At 39.2% G+C, this 18,976-nt stretch overlaps 1 protein-coding gene across 1 annotated transcript in view; it reads left to right on the plus strand.

The window, feature by feature from the left end:
* Positions 1-18,736, plus strand: part of LOC126484835 (ankyrin repeat domain-containing protein 12-like) — a 108,315-nt gene extending 89,579 nt beyond the window's left edge. The window contains exons 6-7 of the mRNA XM_050108429.1: positions 10,160-10,357; positions 18,111-18,736. Coding sequence (XP_049964386.1) covers positions 10,160-10,357; positions 18,111-18,736 — 824 coding nt within the window. The remainder of the gene's footprint in view (positions 1-10,159; positions 10,358-18,110) is intronic.
* The last annotated feature ends 240 nt before the right edge of the window (positions 18,737-18,976 follow it).

The following is an 18,976-nucleotide window of genomic DNA, read 5'->3' on the forward strand; positions in this document are numbered from 1 at the left end:
AAATTTTTCTTTTGTTTCCTTTACTGTTTGCTCAATATAGAGATTGATAACACTGGGTCTAAGCTACAACCCTGTCTCAACCCTTCTCACCCACTGCTTCCCTTTCATGCCCCTCAACTCTTATAACTGCCATGTGGTTCCTATACAAGTTGTAAATAGCCTTTCACTTCTTGTATTTTACGCCTACCACCTTTATAATTTGAAAGAGAGTATTCCAGTCAACATTGTCAAAAACTTTCTCCAAGTCTACAAATGCTAGAAACGTTGGTTTATCTTTCTATAACCTATCTTCTATGAGAAGTCATAGGGTCAGTATTGGTTCATGTGTTCCTACATTTCTCCAGAATCCAGACTGATCTTCCTCAGCGTCGGCTTCTACCAGCTTTTGCATTCTTTTTTAAAGGATTTGTGTTAGTATTTTGCAACTTTGACGTATTAAACTGATGGTTTGGGAATTTTCACACCTGTCGACACCTGCTTTCTTTGGAATTGGAATTACTATATTCTTCTCGAAGTCTGAGGGTATGTCCCCTATCTTGTACATCTTGCTTGTCAGATGGAAGGGTTTTGTCATGGCTGGTTTTCCTAAGGCTATCAGTAGCTCTAGAGGAATATTCGGTACTCCTGGAGCCTTGTTTTGACTTAAGTCTTCCAGTGCACAGTCAAATTCTTCTCACAGTAGCATATCACCCTTGTCTTCTTCATCTGTCCTCTTACATTCCCATAATGGTGCCCTGAAGTGCATGTCCCTTTTACAGACCCTGTATGTACCCCTTCCACCTTTGTTTCCCCTTCTTTGCTTAGGACTGGTTTTCCATCTGAGCTCTTGATATTCATACAAGTGGTTCTCTTTTTCTCCAAAGGTCTCTTTAATTTTCCTATAGGAGGCATCTATCTTACCCGTAGCGATATATGCTTCCACATTCTTAAATTTGTCTTTCAGCCATTCCTGCTTAGCCATTTTGCACTTCCTGCTGATCTCATTTTTTAGGTGTTTTTATTCCATTTCACCTACCTCATTTATTGCATTTATAAATTTTCTCCTTTCATCGATTAAATTCAGATTCTCTTGTGTAAGCCAAGGATTTCTCCTAGCCCTCGCCTTTTTTACCTACTTGATCCTCTCCTGCCTTCACTATTTCATCTCTCAAAGCTACCCAATCTTTTTGTACTGTGTTCCTTTCCCCTGTTCTTGTCAGTTGGTCCCTAATGCTCCCTCTGAAACTCTCTGCAATCTCCGGTTCTCTCAATTTATCCAGGTCCCATCTCCTTAAATTCCCACTTTTTACAGTTTCAACCTGCAGTTTATAATCAATAAATTGTGGTCAGAGTCCACATCTGCCCTAGGAAATGTCTTGCAATTTAAAATCTGGTTCCAAAACCTTCCAATGTCTCCAGGTCTCTTCCACATTTACAACTTTCTTTCATGATTCTTAAACCACGTATTAGCTATTATTAAGTAATGCTCTGTGCGAAATTCTACCAGACGGCTTCGTCTTTAGTTTCTTTCACTCAAGCTATATTCACCTACTTCTTTTCCCTCTCTTCCTTTTCCTTATGTTAAATTCCACTCCGGTGTGACTATTAAGTTTTCGTCTCCCTTAACTGTCTGGATAATTTTTTACCTCATCATACATTTCCTCTGTCTTCTCCTCATCCACGGATCTAGTTGTCATATAAACTTGTACTACTGTGTTGGGCGTGAGTTTCTTGTCTAACTGGTCTACAATAATGTGTTCACTACAGCGTATCTGTGTTCCTATTTTGTTATTCATTATTAAACCTACTTGTGTGTTACCCCTATTTCACTTTGTATTTGTAACCCTATATTTACCTGACCAGAAGCCCTGTTTCTCCAGCCACCGAACTCCACTAATTCCCACTATACCTGGCTTTAACCTATCCATTTCTATTTTTAAATTTTCTAACCTGCCTGCCTGATTAAGGGATTTGATATTCCCAATTCCAATCTGTAGAACACCAGTTTTATTTCTCCTGATAATGACATCCTGAGTGGTCCCCACCTGGAGATCCAAATGGGGGACTATTTTCCTCCAGAATATTTTACCCAAGAGGGTGCCATCACCATTTAACCAGCATTCCCTCAGGAAAAGTTATGGATGTAGTTTCTCCTTGCTTTCAGCCATTCGCAGTACCAGTACAGCAAGGCTGTTTTGGCTGACGTTACAGGGCCAGACCAGTGGGTCATCCAGACTGCTGCTCCTACAACTACTGAAAAGGTTGCAGCCCCTCTTTTGGAACCACATGTTCATCTGGCCTCTCAACAGATACCCCTCCATAGTGGCTGCACCTGTGGCATGGCTAACTGTATCGCTGAGGCTGGTATTACACTATCAAATATCTTTGTCAAAGATTTGATCAAAAATGTGATCAAATATTCCGTCAAATATATTTGACAAAGATATTTGACGTAGCGCTAGAAGGGGTATTACACTGTCATCAAATTTTTCGTCAAAGTTCAAGATGGCTGACAACAACTTGTTATTAACCGCAGCAGTTGCACGTACCGCAACTGCATTGTGTGCACATGTTGGAAAGAAATGGGGCAAAAAAAGGAACCATGCATACGAGGTTGACAGTCATAAATTCCTGGGATTACAGCTTGATAATAAATTCCGTTGGGAGGAGCACACCACAGAACTGCAGAAATGCCTTAACAAATCTGTATTTGCAATTCGAGTGTTAGCAGACATAGGCAACATAAAAATGAAAAAGCTGGCATACTTTGCCAACTTTCGTTCCATAATGTCATATGGTATAATATTTTGGGGTAAATCTTAAAGTCAAACAAAAGTTTTCAGAGTCCAAAAGCGTGTAATACGTATTATTTGTGGAGTAAATTCACGGACGTCCTGCAAAAACATCTTCAAAGAACTGGGTATACTAGCTACTGCCCCTTAGTATATTTACTCCTTAATGAAATTTGTCCTAAATAATTTATTGTTTTTCCAACAAACAACTCAGTTCGTACATACAATACCAGGAACAAAAATGATCTGCACAAAAAATTAAAAGCACTTACTTTAGTTCAAAAAGGGATCCACTACTCAGGAACACTCATCTTCAATAATTTGCCAGCAAACATAAAAAGTTTAGTTACAAATAAAGATCAGTTTAAAAGGAGCCTGAAAGACTTACTAGTGGCAAACTCCTTCTACTCCATTGACGAATTTTTTAATAGAAACAAATGATGTATTGTATTTATTCATACTGTTAGTATTGTTATTTCAGCTTTTAAAAAAATTGACATGTTCCACATTCACGAGGATCTCCTCAGCACGACTCTATGGAACGAAAAACTAATCTAATCTGTGTGAAGCTGTGGGTTTTACGACGACACGATAAAAGCATTCAACAAAACTTGTTACGTGAGCTTACAGTGGAAGATGTCAAGTCGTACATCAATTATTTAAGAATGGATGAGCATACATTTCTGTATGTGCTCAGTGAAGTGTATCCTCATATCACAAAGCACAATATTCATTTAAGAACTGCTACATCTTCAGAAGACAGGCTCACTGTAACACTCAGATTCCTTGCTACAGGAGAGGGTTACACACACACACACACACACACACACACACACACACACACACACACACACACACACACACACATTTGTTTACTTTCATTCAACAATGTCATATGAAATCATGTTGTAGGCTAACTCATCTTTAAGAGTGTATTCATTGCTCAAAACCTTGCTGTAAGAGTAATTCATGGTGCTCACCCGCAATCATCTTGAAGACATCTGTTTAAGGAATTGAGTATTTTGACTGATGCTGCATAGTATATTTATTCCCTAGTGAAATTTGTTGTAGATTATGCTTTGCAGTTAAAAAGGAACAAGGATGTACATAGTTGAAATACCAGAAGAAAAAAATGTGCATTCACACACATACTCCACAAGCTACCATGTGGTACATGGCGGAGGGTACACTGGTCACTTCCTTTCCCCTTTCCACTATCGAATAGAGGGAGGGGAAAAAGCCTGTCTACAAGCTGCCATATGAACCCTAGTTATTTGTAGCTTATCTTTGTGATGGTTGCACGAAATGTATGTTGGCTGCAGTAGACATTCTGCAGTGAGCTTCATATGGTGGTTTTCTAAATTTTCTCAGTAGTGTTACTTGAAGAGAGTGTTACCTTCCCTCCAGAGTCCCTTTTGAGTTCCCAAACATCTCCATAACACTTGTGTGTTGTTTGAACCTATTGGTGACGAATCTAGCAGCACACCTCTGAATTGCTTCTTTGTCTTCTTTTATTCCAATCTGGTATGGATCTCAAAAACTCTAGCAGCACTCAAGACTGTGTCACAGTAGCATCCTATAATTGCTCTTCTTTACAGATGAACCACACTTTCAAAAAATTCTCCCAGTAAATCATAGTCAACTATTGCCATCCCTACCACAGTCCTCACATGCTTGTACCATTTCATATCACTTTGCAACTTTATGCCCATATATTTAAACAATGTGACTGTGTCACTACTAATGCTGTATCTGAACATTATGGGTTTGTTTTCCTTACTCATCTGCATTAACTTACATTTTTCTACTTTTTAAAGCTAGCTGCCATTCGTTACACCAATGAGAAATTTTGTCAGTCATTTTGCATCCTCCTATAGTCACTCAACTTGGACACCTTTCTGTACACCACAGCATCATCAGCAAACAACCGCAGATTGCTGCCTACCCTGTCCGCCAGATCATTTATTATACCGAGGATGAAAGCAATCCTATCACACTTCCTCGGGCACTTCTGGCAAATACCCTTGTTTCTGATGTGCACTTGGCATCAAGGACAATATACTTGATCCTATTATTTTTGAAGTCTTAGAGTCACTCACATACCTGGGAACCTATTTCATATGCAAGTACCTCCACTGAGTCTGCAGTGGGACACTGTATCAAATGCTTTCTGGAGGTCTAGAAATGTGGAGTCTACCTGTTGCCATGCATTGCTCCACATTAAGGTTGTCTTTAGCACAAAAAAGGGTGCATTTTTATCACGTACCTAGTGATGTAAAAGGTTTGATAGACAGCAAAATTAATTCTGTTGCTATAGGTTATCCATCTTGACACCTGACAAAAGTTTTCTACTACTTTTAGTGTCTCATTTCCTAATCTTATTCCCTCAGCATCAATCAATTTTCTTTGACTGTTGTCTTTTTCAAGACACTACCCATTGCATTCAACTGCTCTTAAAGTCCTTAGCCATCTCTGATAGAATTAAAATGTCACTTCCAAACTGCAGCAAAATTTTTGTTTCTTTTCCCTGAACTTTAATTCCATTTCAAAACACTCAATGTATGGACTGAATGATGTCAGGGATAGGCTACAACCCTGTCTTCACTCCCTTCCCAACTACTGCATCACTTTCATGTCCTAAGACACTTTATAATGAGCATCTCATTACCGTACAAGATATGAATAACCTTTCAGTTCCTGTACTTTATCCTTGCTGACTTCCAAATTTCAAAGAGTGTAGTCCAGTGGACATTGTCAAAAGCTTTCTCTACAAATATATAAATGTAGGTTTGCCTATCTTTCAAAATAAGTCATTTGGTCTGTATTGCTGTACATGTTACTACATTTCTGTAGATCCCAAGCTGATGTTCACGATGACTGGCCTCTACCACTTTCTCCATTCTTCTTTAAATAATTCACGTCAATATTTTGCAAAAGTGACTTAGCTGATAGTTCAGTTGTATTGACACCTGTCAGCACCTGCAAACTTTGGAACTGGAAGTATTACATTCTTTCTGAAGTATGAGGGTGTTCACTTGTCTCATATATCTTGATAGAAAAGTTTTAATGTCATCTACTCCAGGTGTTTTGGGTGCTCTGTAAAATCCTCCTCACAGTATTGTATCTCTTGTTTCATCTTCACCCACTTCTCTTTCTGTATTGTTGTCCCAAGTTTGTTGTCATTGCTTTGACATTTGACCTGACCTGATGAGCTTTTTTTAGTCTTGGAGAATCTTCCCCGATCCATTGTAAAGATTGAACCTTGGTCTCAACATCATAACTGTCACCAGTTATGATTCTCATAAGGCACATCTCATTCTTATTTGTGCAATTGGGATGCACAGTTTCATTGGCGGTCCTGACATGAGCATTGTTGGTGTATGTCAGAGGGCATCCTGAATGAGGGTCAACTTTAACTTCTGTCCAGCCATTTTTAAACTGTGTGAACCATTTGTAACACTAAGCACTGCTTAAGCACTCGTCACTGTAGACTTCCCGCATCATTTAGTGTATCTCTGTAAAGGTTTTCTTGAGTTTCTCACAAAATTTAACGTAGATGCACTGCTCCTCGAACTCTGCCATCTTGAAATTTGCAGACTGTGACACACAACGTTCTACTCAATACAGCACTGAACAATAACTAAGAGACATGAAACAATAAAACTTTCAGCAGTTACACATTAATCACAGGTGCAAAATTACAAATGATCAAGAATTTTTTGAACAGACCTTGCACATTAGATTTGCTGTTCTACATCTAAATGGATACTCCGCAAGCCACCATACAGTGCATGGTGGAGGGTACCCTGTACCACTATTTGTCATTTCCTTTCCTGTTCCACTTGCAAATAGTTAGGGAAAAATGACTGCCTATATGCCTCCATATGAGCCCTAATCTCTTGTATCTTATATTTGTGGTTCTTACATGCAATATATGTTGGCAGCAGTAGAATCATTGGGCAGTTCTCTAAATTTTCTCAATAGTGTTTTTCAAAAAGAATGTTGCCTTCCCTCCAGTGGTTCCCACTTGAGCTCCCGAAGCATCTCCGTAACAGTTAATTGTTGTTCGGACCTACTGGTGCCAAATCTAGCAGCCCACCTCTGAATTGCTTCGATGTCTTCCTTCAATCTGACCTGGTACGGATCCCAGACACTTGAGCAGTACTCAAGAATAGGTCACACCAGTGTCCCATATGCGATCTCTTGTACAGCTGAACCACTCTTTCCTGAAATTCTCTCAATAAACCAAAGTCAGCCATTTGGCTTCCCTACCACAGTTCTCACATGCTTGTTCCACCTTGTATCACTTTGTAACATTACACCCAGATGTTTAAACGACTTGACTGTGTCAAGCAGGACACTAGTAATACTGTATCCGAACATCGCACTCCTCCATGGTGCACTCCTGTTCATAGTAGCTTGCCTGCATTACTATTTTATTATGTATTAGACCCACTTATGCAATTTCTATTCTGAATTTGTGTTGCAAAAACTTGGCCAGGAGTCCTGTTCTTCTTACAACATTCCACTAAGTCCCATTTTATCTAATTTCAGCCTCTTCGTTTCTTTTTTTTTAATTCCGTAATCTACCTACCTGATTAAGGGACCTAACATTTTACGCTTCAACATGAAGTATGCCGGTCTTGCTTTTCCTGATGTCCTCCTGAGTAGTTCCCACCCAGAGATCTGAATGGGGAACTGTTTTATATCCAGATTATTTTTCCTAAGAGGATACTATCATCATTAAGCCACACACTAGAGGTGCTGGCTCCCAGGGAACAAAAACACAATATGGGCGTAGTTTCGCGTACTTTCAGCCATTCACTGTAAGAGCATTGCAAGGTCATGGCTACGAAGTCTTTCGCGACGTATTTCTTGAGTAAAAATTTCCCGGTGTACATGCCGCATCAAATCAGGATAAATCTCCAAGCTTTCGACCACTACCTCCGTGGTCGTCGTCGGGGCTAAAACTGACTGTTGTGAACTAGCGAAGTTCCCACTTTTTATATGCAAAGGGCGGCTTCTTATTAGCTGGAGTACGTCAGCGATATGGCGCGTAGCGAAGTGGTGCCCTCTACTTCCATAGATGTAGTTGCTATCCCGCGTTGCTTGCAGCGCCATCCCTTGAATCAGGAGGTAAAGTGCGAGAAATTTTTTCTCTGTGATATTTCTTTATCCAGTGCACTCTTCCAAGTGTTGCTAAGTGCATAGCCATTGTCTCTATTAAAGTTATTATCGCTAAGTCTAATTTCGACTGCTTCCCGGATCACAGAGTCCCAGTAATTCGATGTGTGGGCTATTACTCTGGTTTCTTCAAATAAAATCTTATGCTTGTTAAGCAGGCTATGTTCAGCCACCACTGATTTTTCCAAATACCTGTATTTCAGGTGGCGTTGGTGCTCGATGCAGCGTTGAGACCGATTGTTAGCGCTATTAGCTCTCCCACATACAAGCTTGCAAAGCACTTAACTAAATTGTTGGCGCCTATAGTTGGTCACTGCCCACATCATATTAAAAATTCAAAAATGTTTGTTGATATCATAAAACAGATGAAGGTAGGCCCAAGTGCTATCATGGTCAGCCTCGACATGGTTTCTCTGTTCACCAAAGTACCTGTGGATGACACATTACAACTGTTGGCTGCTCATTTCTCCTCAGAAATTTTGAAGTTGTTCCGGCATACCTTGACGACCACTTATTTTTTATACAGTGGAAATTATTATGAAATGACGGATGGAACAGCCATGGGTTCGCCACTGTCACCAGCAATAGCGAATTTTTTCATGGAGGACTTCGAAGAACGAGCCCTGAGCAGTGCTCACCTCCGCCCATCATGCTTCTACAGATACGTCGACGATACTTTTTTAAGGATATCAAATTCTTAGTAGTTGTTGAAAAAATTAGCAAGAATGTTGTGAACAAATGAGTAAAACTCTACCTCCATCAAGATAAGCCTGTGAAGATGTTGAATAATGCAGTGTCTGTATTTCTAACTGCTTTCAAAACTGATTGCTTTTATAACAAACTGCAAGCTTTTTAGGTCTACAACTTCGGCTTGAGATACAAAAACCGGTTGAAAAAGAACAATGTTATTACTAAGAGGCTCACTGGCTCACTTTGGTTTACAGCAGCTTTAATATTGGGTGCTTTGAGGTGTCCATTGATGGTAGACTAGAAAGTCCACTTAATGTGGTAGAATGCAGCAGTGCCTGCTTAAACGTTGATCATTAGAATGGTAGTCTCTTGGACACTGATTTCAGTTTCTTGTATAGCCTCCTCTCAGTACTGTACATACATGAATTCACGTGCAGAGATGGTCATTGATATGTATAATATTAACTTGGAGAGATGCTATTATGTGTTACTTTTGCCTGATGCTGCAACTGTTAAAGGAATGTTGCTAGTAATGCAGGCTGATTTTGGGGGTCTGTGGATAGATCTGGTCAGGGAAATGAAAATCTTGGAGAGCTTGTTGGATAATGTGAAAATGGATCATGTCTGATTGAAATATGCTGGATGACCATTTATATTTGATTGAATACCAGACGTGTACAGTGGCTCCACTAATCATAGTGCCATAAATCATTGTCTGAGTCACTATGATGTTTCCTACTTCTGGTCGACACCGTACTGAGAAGCAACCACCAATCTGTTCCTGCTCTATGATGGTCATATCCCAGCTGTTTCATTTGCTAAATCAGAGGAGTATAGTAGGGTTCTGTGTAAGAGGCAGGACGGTGAGACAGACCAATGTTCATAGCTTGCCATTCAGCAAATGGTTTTTGATGATCCAGGTGCATGCAATGCATACAGCATTGTGTTCACCTTGCAGCCAGCGATGGCTGATCATCTGATGTGGCTGTTCAGATATGAATATTTATGATGCTTCCATCTGGAACAGAGGTGCAGCAAGTGCAGGTTCCTTGACTTTGCAGGAGCAGTATTGATGTGCAGCATGACACTCAACAAGTAACATGTTGGGTAATTCTAAGGAAGGCTCCATAGTCTCCCGCAAACCCTTAATCTGTCCCTTCAGAAATTCAGTTTATTGTAAAAGTTGAGGTTGTCAATCCAGTTCTGGCATGTTTACAATTTAACTAAGAGAATACGATCCTCAAAACAGCAGATGACTTTTCAGAATGTAAAGTATGGTTGTATGGGTTTGCAAGTTCGTGCTAAATATATGGTTCTTATTTAATCTTCACCTAACAGCTTCAGATCATTGCCTTTACTACCCCATGTCAATGCAAATTTGATTCCTAGAGCAAAGCTGTAGATGACGTTCATTTTTAATTTCCCTCAGGCATATAGGCACCTGTTTCTTTATTTTTCCCCGTTTCAAATAAATTAATGTGATGACCATTTTGTTTTTCTGTTTCTTACTGTAGATTCACTGTCATCATCATCAACATTGTCTTCACTCAAACTGAACCTGGATTATGATACAGAATCTCTGCGGGCAGAACTGAAAGAGAGAAACTGTATTCCAGGGCCAATTACCAAAACAACAAAGAGATTGTATTTAAAGAAACTTGTTAAACTGAAGAAGACTGGTGAATTTTGTAACCCGGGGCAAATAAATATTGGTAAGTTAATTATTTCTTTAGCTATAATATACAGATTTTGGAAATGCCCACATTGTCATTACTTGCAGAAGTTAGGACTAATTTCTGATCTTTTTAGTGTATCTGAATTGTTAGTTTAAGGAGTAAAGGTAACAACTCGCCAAATAGTTAAGAGGCTGAGTCATTAATATGGATACAAGCAAGACTGGGAATGACGATAGTTAACTGTGAAACAACAAAAGGCACAATAGTGGAATGAAGAATGGAAAACCTACAGAGGTGAGGAAGGATGAATATACTTAAGTGCTCAGTAATGAAATTGGCTGAATGGGTGGACTAGAGAACATGCAAACTTTCTTGCTGAATGAAAGAACCGGCCCTGGCAAATACTTGCGAAAAAATATACCCATGTTTGGGAAATAAGACTAAATGAATCTTCAGATGTTTTATAATGCTTGACTGAGACTAAAGATAAAGTTGGAATTATTTTAATAGATATTGATTAGTGGAAAACGTACTACTAGAAATTCCTTACTTATTGCAATCAAACTTATGGAAACAGCAGGTCCAGAAACCCATATTGTGGAGAAATATGAAACGATAAACTCTTAGCAAGTTAGTGGCATTACAGACTGAGAGAAAGTGGGAAATCCTCTGAACCTGGCAACTTTAACATTGAGCTAATAAAAGCCGCATCATATAAATTATTTCAGATCCTACCTAAAATATTTCTAAATTGCTTGGGGGGGGGGGGGGGGGGGAGAGATAAGGTAATAGAATATTGGGGGAAAGAAAACAGAAATCATATGATTAATAAAATGGGATGCTATGCTGACTAAGAATCGTCAAGGGATAAATGTTAAATGTTAGGCCGTAGCGAGTAGAGGAGAAAGTGTGCCGATTCCCCTAGTTGACCGGTTCCACCGTGCGATGTTAGTTGCTCCGCTTGTGACCCAAGGAAGCGCACCTTCACTACGTTTACATGCGACACATCTTCCAAAAGGTGAAAACTGCCTTGTTTACATGTTAAGGTGTGATGCAGATTTTTAGCCCAGTTAAATATGGCGTATGGAAAACAGTTGATCCAGCTTCTGATCCAGTCGACACAGTTGTTATTTCTTTTAAATTAAATGTTTATAGGTAGGCAGTTTCATGCTCGATCCAATATTTCTGCTTCTCCTTCACTGCACAATAAATCCATATTAACCAAATATTCTGAAAACAAGAAATAACTTGACAACGCAAGCATGTTTCAAATCCAGTTGCATTTACATGAGAGTGAGATTTGATTACATAATTGGAAAACCAGTAACTAGAAGCGGATTTCCAGAATCAGCTTTGAAGTGTTTTCATGACCACCCAGAGGCGGTATTGGGAAATTGGTTTACGAAATCCGGTTTTGGGAGCACCACATAAAAGGCGTGCTTATTGCTGGAGTTGAAACAGGTCAACATAATACACGAACAGGATCATTTCATAACAAAATGAAAAAATGTGGGTCTAGTTACCATACCTCAGAGAATGTAAATTGCCGACTGGTTTAGATTAGTTCCAGACATACTTTGACATTTCTTGAGGACTTTGTGTGATGAATAATCAGTTCAGATTTTGTTGACTTGCTACCACCTAATCTTATAGCATATTTTCCCCTCAAGAAGATTGTGCCGTTGCATTGGCCACTGAGTTACTGAACCATTTTGTAGACATCACCAGACCTATTTATTCAGTTGACTGTCATCAGAAGTGAATGAAATAATTCTTGTTCTGGATAGCTCAAGCTGGATAATAACTTGAATCAGTGTCTGTGACACGTCGTCACCAGAAGCTGTGTTGCAACTCACATATACTGCGAAAGTTGAATCCAATTACGGAGTGGAAGAGCATGATTTGAAAGTTTACTCTTACAATCATCTGAAGTGTATTTCTCTGCATTAATGGAATCAGATTTTCAGCCAAGCATAACTGAACTGCAGGTCTTGCTGGAACTTATTTTCTTGAAAAATCAACATAACTATGCATTTATTTTCCTCTTGTAATAATTCCTAATTGCTTCCACAGTATGTGTATTAATTCTTAATTCTGTATGTCTATTTGAGACTAAGTAATAAATTTAAGAGTTGTTTCCAAACAAGTGTGGACAGTCCATGCAGCAAACAATGTCTTTATTATTTGGGTGACTTATTTTCTAAAAGTAGAATGTCAAAAAGAAACACGTGATCATATTGAATTCTTTGTTATTTATCAGTTACCATTTCTTTCTTATGGTGTCAGCTATGCTTATTACCTTGTTTGGAGTTGTATAGGTAGTAGAGGGTCTCATTTGAGTAATCGTACGCTTTTAATCTAGAAATTGCTTTTGAAGTGGATTTATTTTGTCATTCACTGACCTCAGTTTATTATGTAATTACACAAGTTTCAGTTTCTCACATTTCAGTGTTCTTTTTACTGAAACTACTGTTGCGTCTGGCATTGATTCATTCTGTATATTTTCCTCGACTGAAGAAACAATGGCATACATCACAACTTTTTCTGGTTTACAATATTCTGGGCTGCAACTTCTCTTCTGCGAGTGTTTCTCTGGGATGCTAAACATATCCTTTTTTGTAGTAAGTTCCTCTATGAAACATGATCCTTACAGTAATCAGTTTTGAGTCATATATCTGTAGTTTGGAGGAACTGTTCTGTGATTTTAAAAACTCTACTCCCTTTTTTGGATTTCTGAAATGTATTTGCCTTTACTTTATCTATAACTGGATCAGTACACTGGAACTAACAAGTGGGCTATTTCTTCCCTTATCTTGTTTAAATATGAGTAAACAGAAATCCTACCACCATTTTATAACAGCATACTGCAACTATTCAAAGTTCCTCACACAACACGGTAAGCAAACCCACAAAATAAGCACACAAAATACACATTCCTATACCGAAATGCACAAAGTTGAGTATAAAGTGTTAGTGCTGCTTGTAGTGTGGGGCATGCCGCTCCCTATACTACCTAATGCTAAGGTGCGGAGAGTCGGCACACTTCCGCGTCTGCTTGCTATGGAAAGGGTATGGTATGGGAGCTAGATGTTGCTGTATTGATAGTTGTTAGAACACACAACCTTGTAGGAAAAAGTTATTAGAGACCGGATTGCACAGTTTGATTTTAGTTGATGTGCTGAACGTGGGACATGGTTCCACAAGGTATTCTGTGAAAATGTATGAGGAGTATGTTCAAGGTTTGTAGAAGATTTAGATTTTTGACTTATGCTGCAATATTGATGTAAAATAAATAAAATGCTATCTTTTTAATTCCTGGTAACAGAAGAATTGAGGCAGGTCAGTTTGGATTCCACACTGTTCAAAATGTTTGTAGATGAAGTGCTGGAGAATTGGTACTGAAAGTGTAGCAAAAAATCTAGTTTGAAATGCACTGTCATTTAGCAATGACTAGGTTAGCATAGCATCAGACAGGGTTATCAGTGAAATTGTTCCTAAATCGTGGAGAAGTATTAGGAATAGGACATTACAATATGCTTGGATGTATAAGTAGAAAGATAAGTTGGCCAAGGCAGACCAACATTAAGACTAATAAACTTGCTATTAGTCGACCATGTACTATTGCATCTGGGAGTTAGTGCACTTCAGTCAGCTTATTGTGAGTAAGCACATAACCGGTGTTGATGGTGTATGTGCAACTAACCTGAAAGCATGTCAGTGTGATGAGTTTTCCTTAGTTACCACTGTATTTTGTTTACTGTAACATAACCGTGTGTTTCTGATAACATCTGCCCAGTATCTTTCTGTTTGGTCCTATAGCAATTTCTCTAATTTGTCTGAAACCCCTATAGCATTCTGTGAGCTATTTATGTGGAAAATTTGTGTGTTTTTAGCAAGGTTGTTAACTTTCATTTTTCTCTGTAGCTCTTAATTATCTGCACCTATCTTGAGTTCAAACACTAATGGATCTTGTTGGTCATTCTGGATCCATTGTCTCATAGTCCTCTTAGATTTCTCATCAGTAGTTGTCGAAAGGTCCTGTTTTATGGCAGCTGCAAGATATGAAAGAAATAATTTTCTTCATTCTACTGGTGACTGGTACAACCTCTCAGAAGACAGTACAGTTTTATTGGGGCGAATTCTCCAAACTCCTTTGTGTCACTTTTTTTTATTTAGGCAAGTTCGATTAATTTTCTTTTAGTTTTGAGGAACATATCAGTATTCTTCTTTTTAATTTTATTGTTAAGAATATCTGTATGCTGATGAGGTTAAAAGTTTGCCTTCTTTGCATTTTATTGGTTCTATTTATCCGTATCGTGTGCACACACGCATGCAGTGTATTTGTCAGATGCATTTTCTCTGCTCTTTCACAGATATTTGCAATCTGGTTTTTGTGGTGTCTAGGTGGCGTCAGGCTAAACAAATACTGTTCAGCCTATCTTTGACATGATGTCAACTGTCGACAGAAAGCAGGGGTTTTTCCCATTACAAACGGGTATTTTTAAAATGGAATTTTACGTTCCTATTTGATAAAGTGGTTGCAAATTAATCTGGTGTGACATTTGTTTTATTGATATGTATTAACGGCGACAGTAAAACAAGAAGAATAACCAGTATCCTAACAGTGGCAGCATCAATCTGGCCCGCACTGACTGCTGCAACCATGCAGCAGCACTGCTCAGTTACTGCTGGTGCATTGGTTATTCTTAATATTTTACTGTCTCTGTTAATACATATCAATGAAACTAATATTGCACTAGACTAATTTGGAAATGCCGTATCAAATAACACACATTCCTCCTTAAACATTACTTTGTTTGTAACAAAAACAAACTGATGCTTTCTGTCGACACTGGGCATTGCATAGAAAATGTCATGAGCAGTGTTTGTTTCCGCTGTCTCCAGCTACACATTGCAAAAATGAATTTGCAAATATCTGCCGAAACAGCAGAGAAAAATTGCACGGTGATTCTTAGGAGGGACGCCCAGGTTGGATGTCAATGTAACTTCATATACATGCACAACGTCAGTAGGTGAGGGATTAGGGTTACAATTATCTGTGATTGATAGAGCACCCGCTAGAGTGCATTAGTGTTATTTGTGTTTAGTGTTGTTGTTAGGCCCAGTAGGGTATATAAGAGGTGTGAAGAGTGTCCGATGTTGAGTAATTACTATGAAGGACACGGAAATGTCACATACTCATGTGAGATGATATGACAAAGTTCGAAAAGGACCTCTTTGTAGGTCTCCATTTTGTAGGCGGGTTGAATCTTGCCGTATCCAGATTTGCGAGTTATTGGGATGTAATAGTGGCATACTGTTGAACTGTGTGGTAGCATGAGGTATGCTCCTCATCAGGGATCCAGTTGAGCATGCATGACCATCACAATGTAGCATCACTATACTGTGCACCAAGCACATCATAACCCCATAACATCTCTGCTTGCGTCCGCCGCTCGTGGTCTCGCGGTAGCGTTCTCGCTTCCCGAGCCCGGGGTCCCGGGTTCGATTCCCGGCGGGGTCAGGGATTTTCACCTGCCTCGAGGTGACTGGGTGTTTGTGTTGTCCTCATCATTTCATCATCATCCAGGAAAGTGGCGAAATTGGACTGAGCAAAGATTGGATAATTGTACGGGCGCTGATAACCACGCAGTTGAGCGCCCCACAAACCAAACATCATCATCTCATCTCTGCTTGCCATCTGAGAGCAAGTAGTGGACTCCCTACAATGTTGTGTGTCATACCATTCCATTGGTTGGAGACTAGCAGCAGCCTTGTGTAGGCTGCTGTTAACACAACACTAAAAGTGACTGCATTTGAAGTGGTGCTGTAACTGGGAAATGTGGACTGCTAATAAATGGCGTCGCATTGTGTTCGCTGATGAATTGCAGTTTTGCACTACGCCAGATGAATGTCGGTGAGTATAGTGACTATCTCGAAAGCGGTCCCATTTTTCCAGTGGTTTCGAGAGGCACAGTGGTATTATCCCTGGAATTGAGGTGAGGGTGCCCATAGGGTATGTCTTCAGGTTATGCTTGTAGCCATAGAGGGAACTCGGACAGTACAGTGACTTGTTGCAGACATCCTGCAGCCTTGTGCATTACTTCTCGTGGAGCAGTGCTGTGGTAGCAATTTTCAACAGGAAAATGTTTGTCTGCACACAGCACACGTCTCTGTGAACTGTTTCTGTGCTGTTGAGATACTCCCGTGGCCAGCAAGATCCCCAGGTTTGTCACTGACATAATGTGTGAGACCGACGTGGACTTCAACTCCATTCGATTGTCGGTATCCACAATATCAAGGACTAATTAAAACAGTTTTGGGCCATCTTGCCTCAGGAGAGGATATAGGTGTTTCGACACTTTCCCAGCTGAATTATTGCATCCATCCAGGACAGAGGGGGAGGGGGTGGGAGGTACAAGTTCATACTGATAAGTGGGCTTATACTGCCAGGTTCTTTTTAAATGTGATTCAATTCTGTAATCACTGAAATAAAATTGCTTACCTCTCAGTTCCATTTCCTCCTTCCCTTAGGGGTGATTCACTTTTTGTTAGACAGTGTATATTTATTTTGTTTACTTATTCTTCCACATCGCCACTAGTTCTTATCAACCTCCAAACCAGTGCAGACATGTGTCTGGCATGTGGCAATATAGATGCATTGTCACAGCATTTAAGTTGTGCACAGGTAGTAGGTTTGCAGACTACATCATTGAAGAGTTTGGATGTGTTACATGTTGTATTAGTGGATAATGACATTTTCTGAGGCTTGTATTCGAGACATAAATGTGTCATAGCCTGACCAAGTGGGTAGAGTGGAAATAAATGCATTTGTTTACCATTATTAAATTCAGAGTTTTAGTGTGTAAGTACAAAAATATAATTGGGCACATAGCAGACGGTTGCATGTGACGAGTTCAGAGTCATAGATCTTAGAACAAATAATCACCATTTTATGCTAACTTTAAAAGATAGACACTTCCTTGTACCATATTCCTGTTAAACTATCGTATTTCTTTTTAAATATCTGCCAAAAGTTTTGTAGTAATTTCATGTTTGTTTTTCTTAGTATTTCCTTCTATCTCCTCTAACATTATTTTGAAATGTTTGTGTCACTAACTTCAGAGAGTTAATGATTTATTTCTACATATTACATTACATTAATACTCGCACTTATAGGTATGTAAGAGTCTCTAGCACACGAAGCTCGGAACACTAAACTAGTTGAAAATCAGAGGGGGTAACACAACACACAGAATTGTGCACGTCATGGAGTATTTATGTACACTGCCACTGTACTTGTCAACATGGTGGGGTGCTCTATATGACTCGACACCCCCCCTCCCCTCGCTCCCAGTCAGTGTAAACAGTATCTGAGGTGAAGAATATGGCATTTTTAACAAATGCCATTAATCTTGTTTGAGGAAATCAGTAAAATGCAACTGACACTTCATTGACTATTGCGGCTAATTGTGTAGGAGAGAACACTGCAACAATATAAGATTTCAATGCTGTCACAAGTACCTGATTGTCAAGTATTGTCAAGTAAATCCCTGGTTTAATTTTTTACATGGGGATTTTTTTTTATAATTATTATAATGGAAAAATAGAACATAAGGGGAGAAAATTTCAGGCAGGATCAAAATTTGGTTAATTCTCAGATATATTAATTATATAAAAGAACTGTCAGGTTAAATAATCCCTTTGTAAATGATTTTAGTTTAAAGAATATAACTAAAATTTGTTTGATAGGAATGTTGCAAGAGTTTAATTAATATTTCCTATGCAGAATACAGTCCAGAGCTTGAGTGCACCTTGAAGACAATGGAGTGGGTGAATGGTCTTGCTGCCTATATCAAGTTGGAACAAGAAGTAGCTACTCAATTTTCAAATCCTAGTTGTGAAAGAAGATGGCGAGGTGGTATAACGAAATCAGCATTCTGTTATCTGTTACTTGATCCAAGAGTAACCAAAAATCTTCCATGTAGGACACAAACAATGCAGCCTCTCCAGATCTGGCAAACGTTTCTGTCATCTGTCTTTTATATTGGCAAAGGTGTGCGAAATAGGCCATATTCTCATCTGTATCAGGCAGCTTCTTTATGGAAAACAAAATCGAAGTCTTCAGACAAGAAGGTACAATACATTTTAGATATATGGAGTGAAGGGTTTGGAGTTGTATGCCTTCATGTGTTCCAAAATGTTATACCTGTTGAGGCTCACACCCGTGAGGCAGCTATGATAGAAGCTATGGGTTTGAAGGCATTGAAAAATGTTCGTCACAGTGAGTATTATGGAACTGCTGCAACTTGGAATTCAAAGCAGCGACGAAAATTAGGTGTTTATCTTCTCTACAGAGCATTGCTGGTTTTTTTGAGCGAAGGGGAGAGGCAGCTTGGACCAGAAAACTTATAGTACCTAAATAATGTCCTATTTGGGGCTTGACATTTCTGTGTTAAAGTTAATTTTAAGTACCTATGGATCTAAGTGGCAGGTACCCCCCCCCCCCCCCCCCTTACACACACACACACACACACACACACACACACACACACACACACCAAAGAAAATGTTAAAAGTAGATATTGTATCCAAACCTAATGTATTGTTGTAATGGTGGACAGTGAGAGCAGTGTTATTAATAAGAGAAATAGA

The sequence above is a fragment of the Schistocerca serialis genome, chromosome 6, assembly GCF_023864345.2.
Source record: "Schistocerca serialis cubense isolate TAMUIC-IGC-003099 chromosome 6, iqSchSeri2.2, whole genome shotgun sequence".
Lineage (NCBI taxonomy): Eukaryota > Metazoa > Arthropoda > Insecta > Orthoptera > Acrididae > Schistocerca > Schistocerca serialis.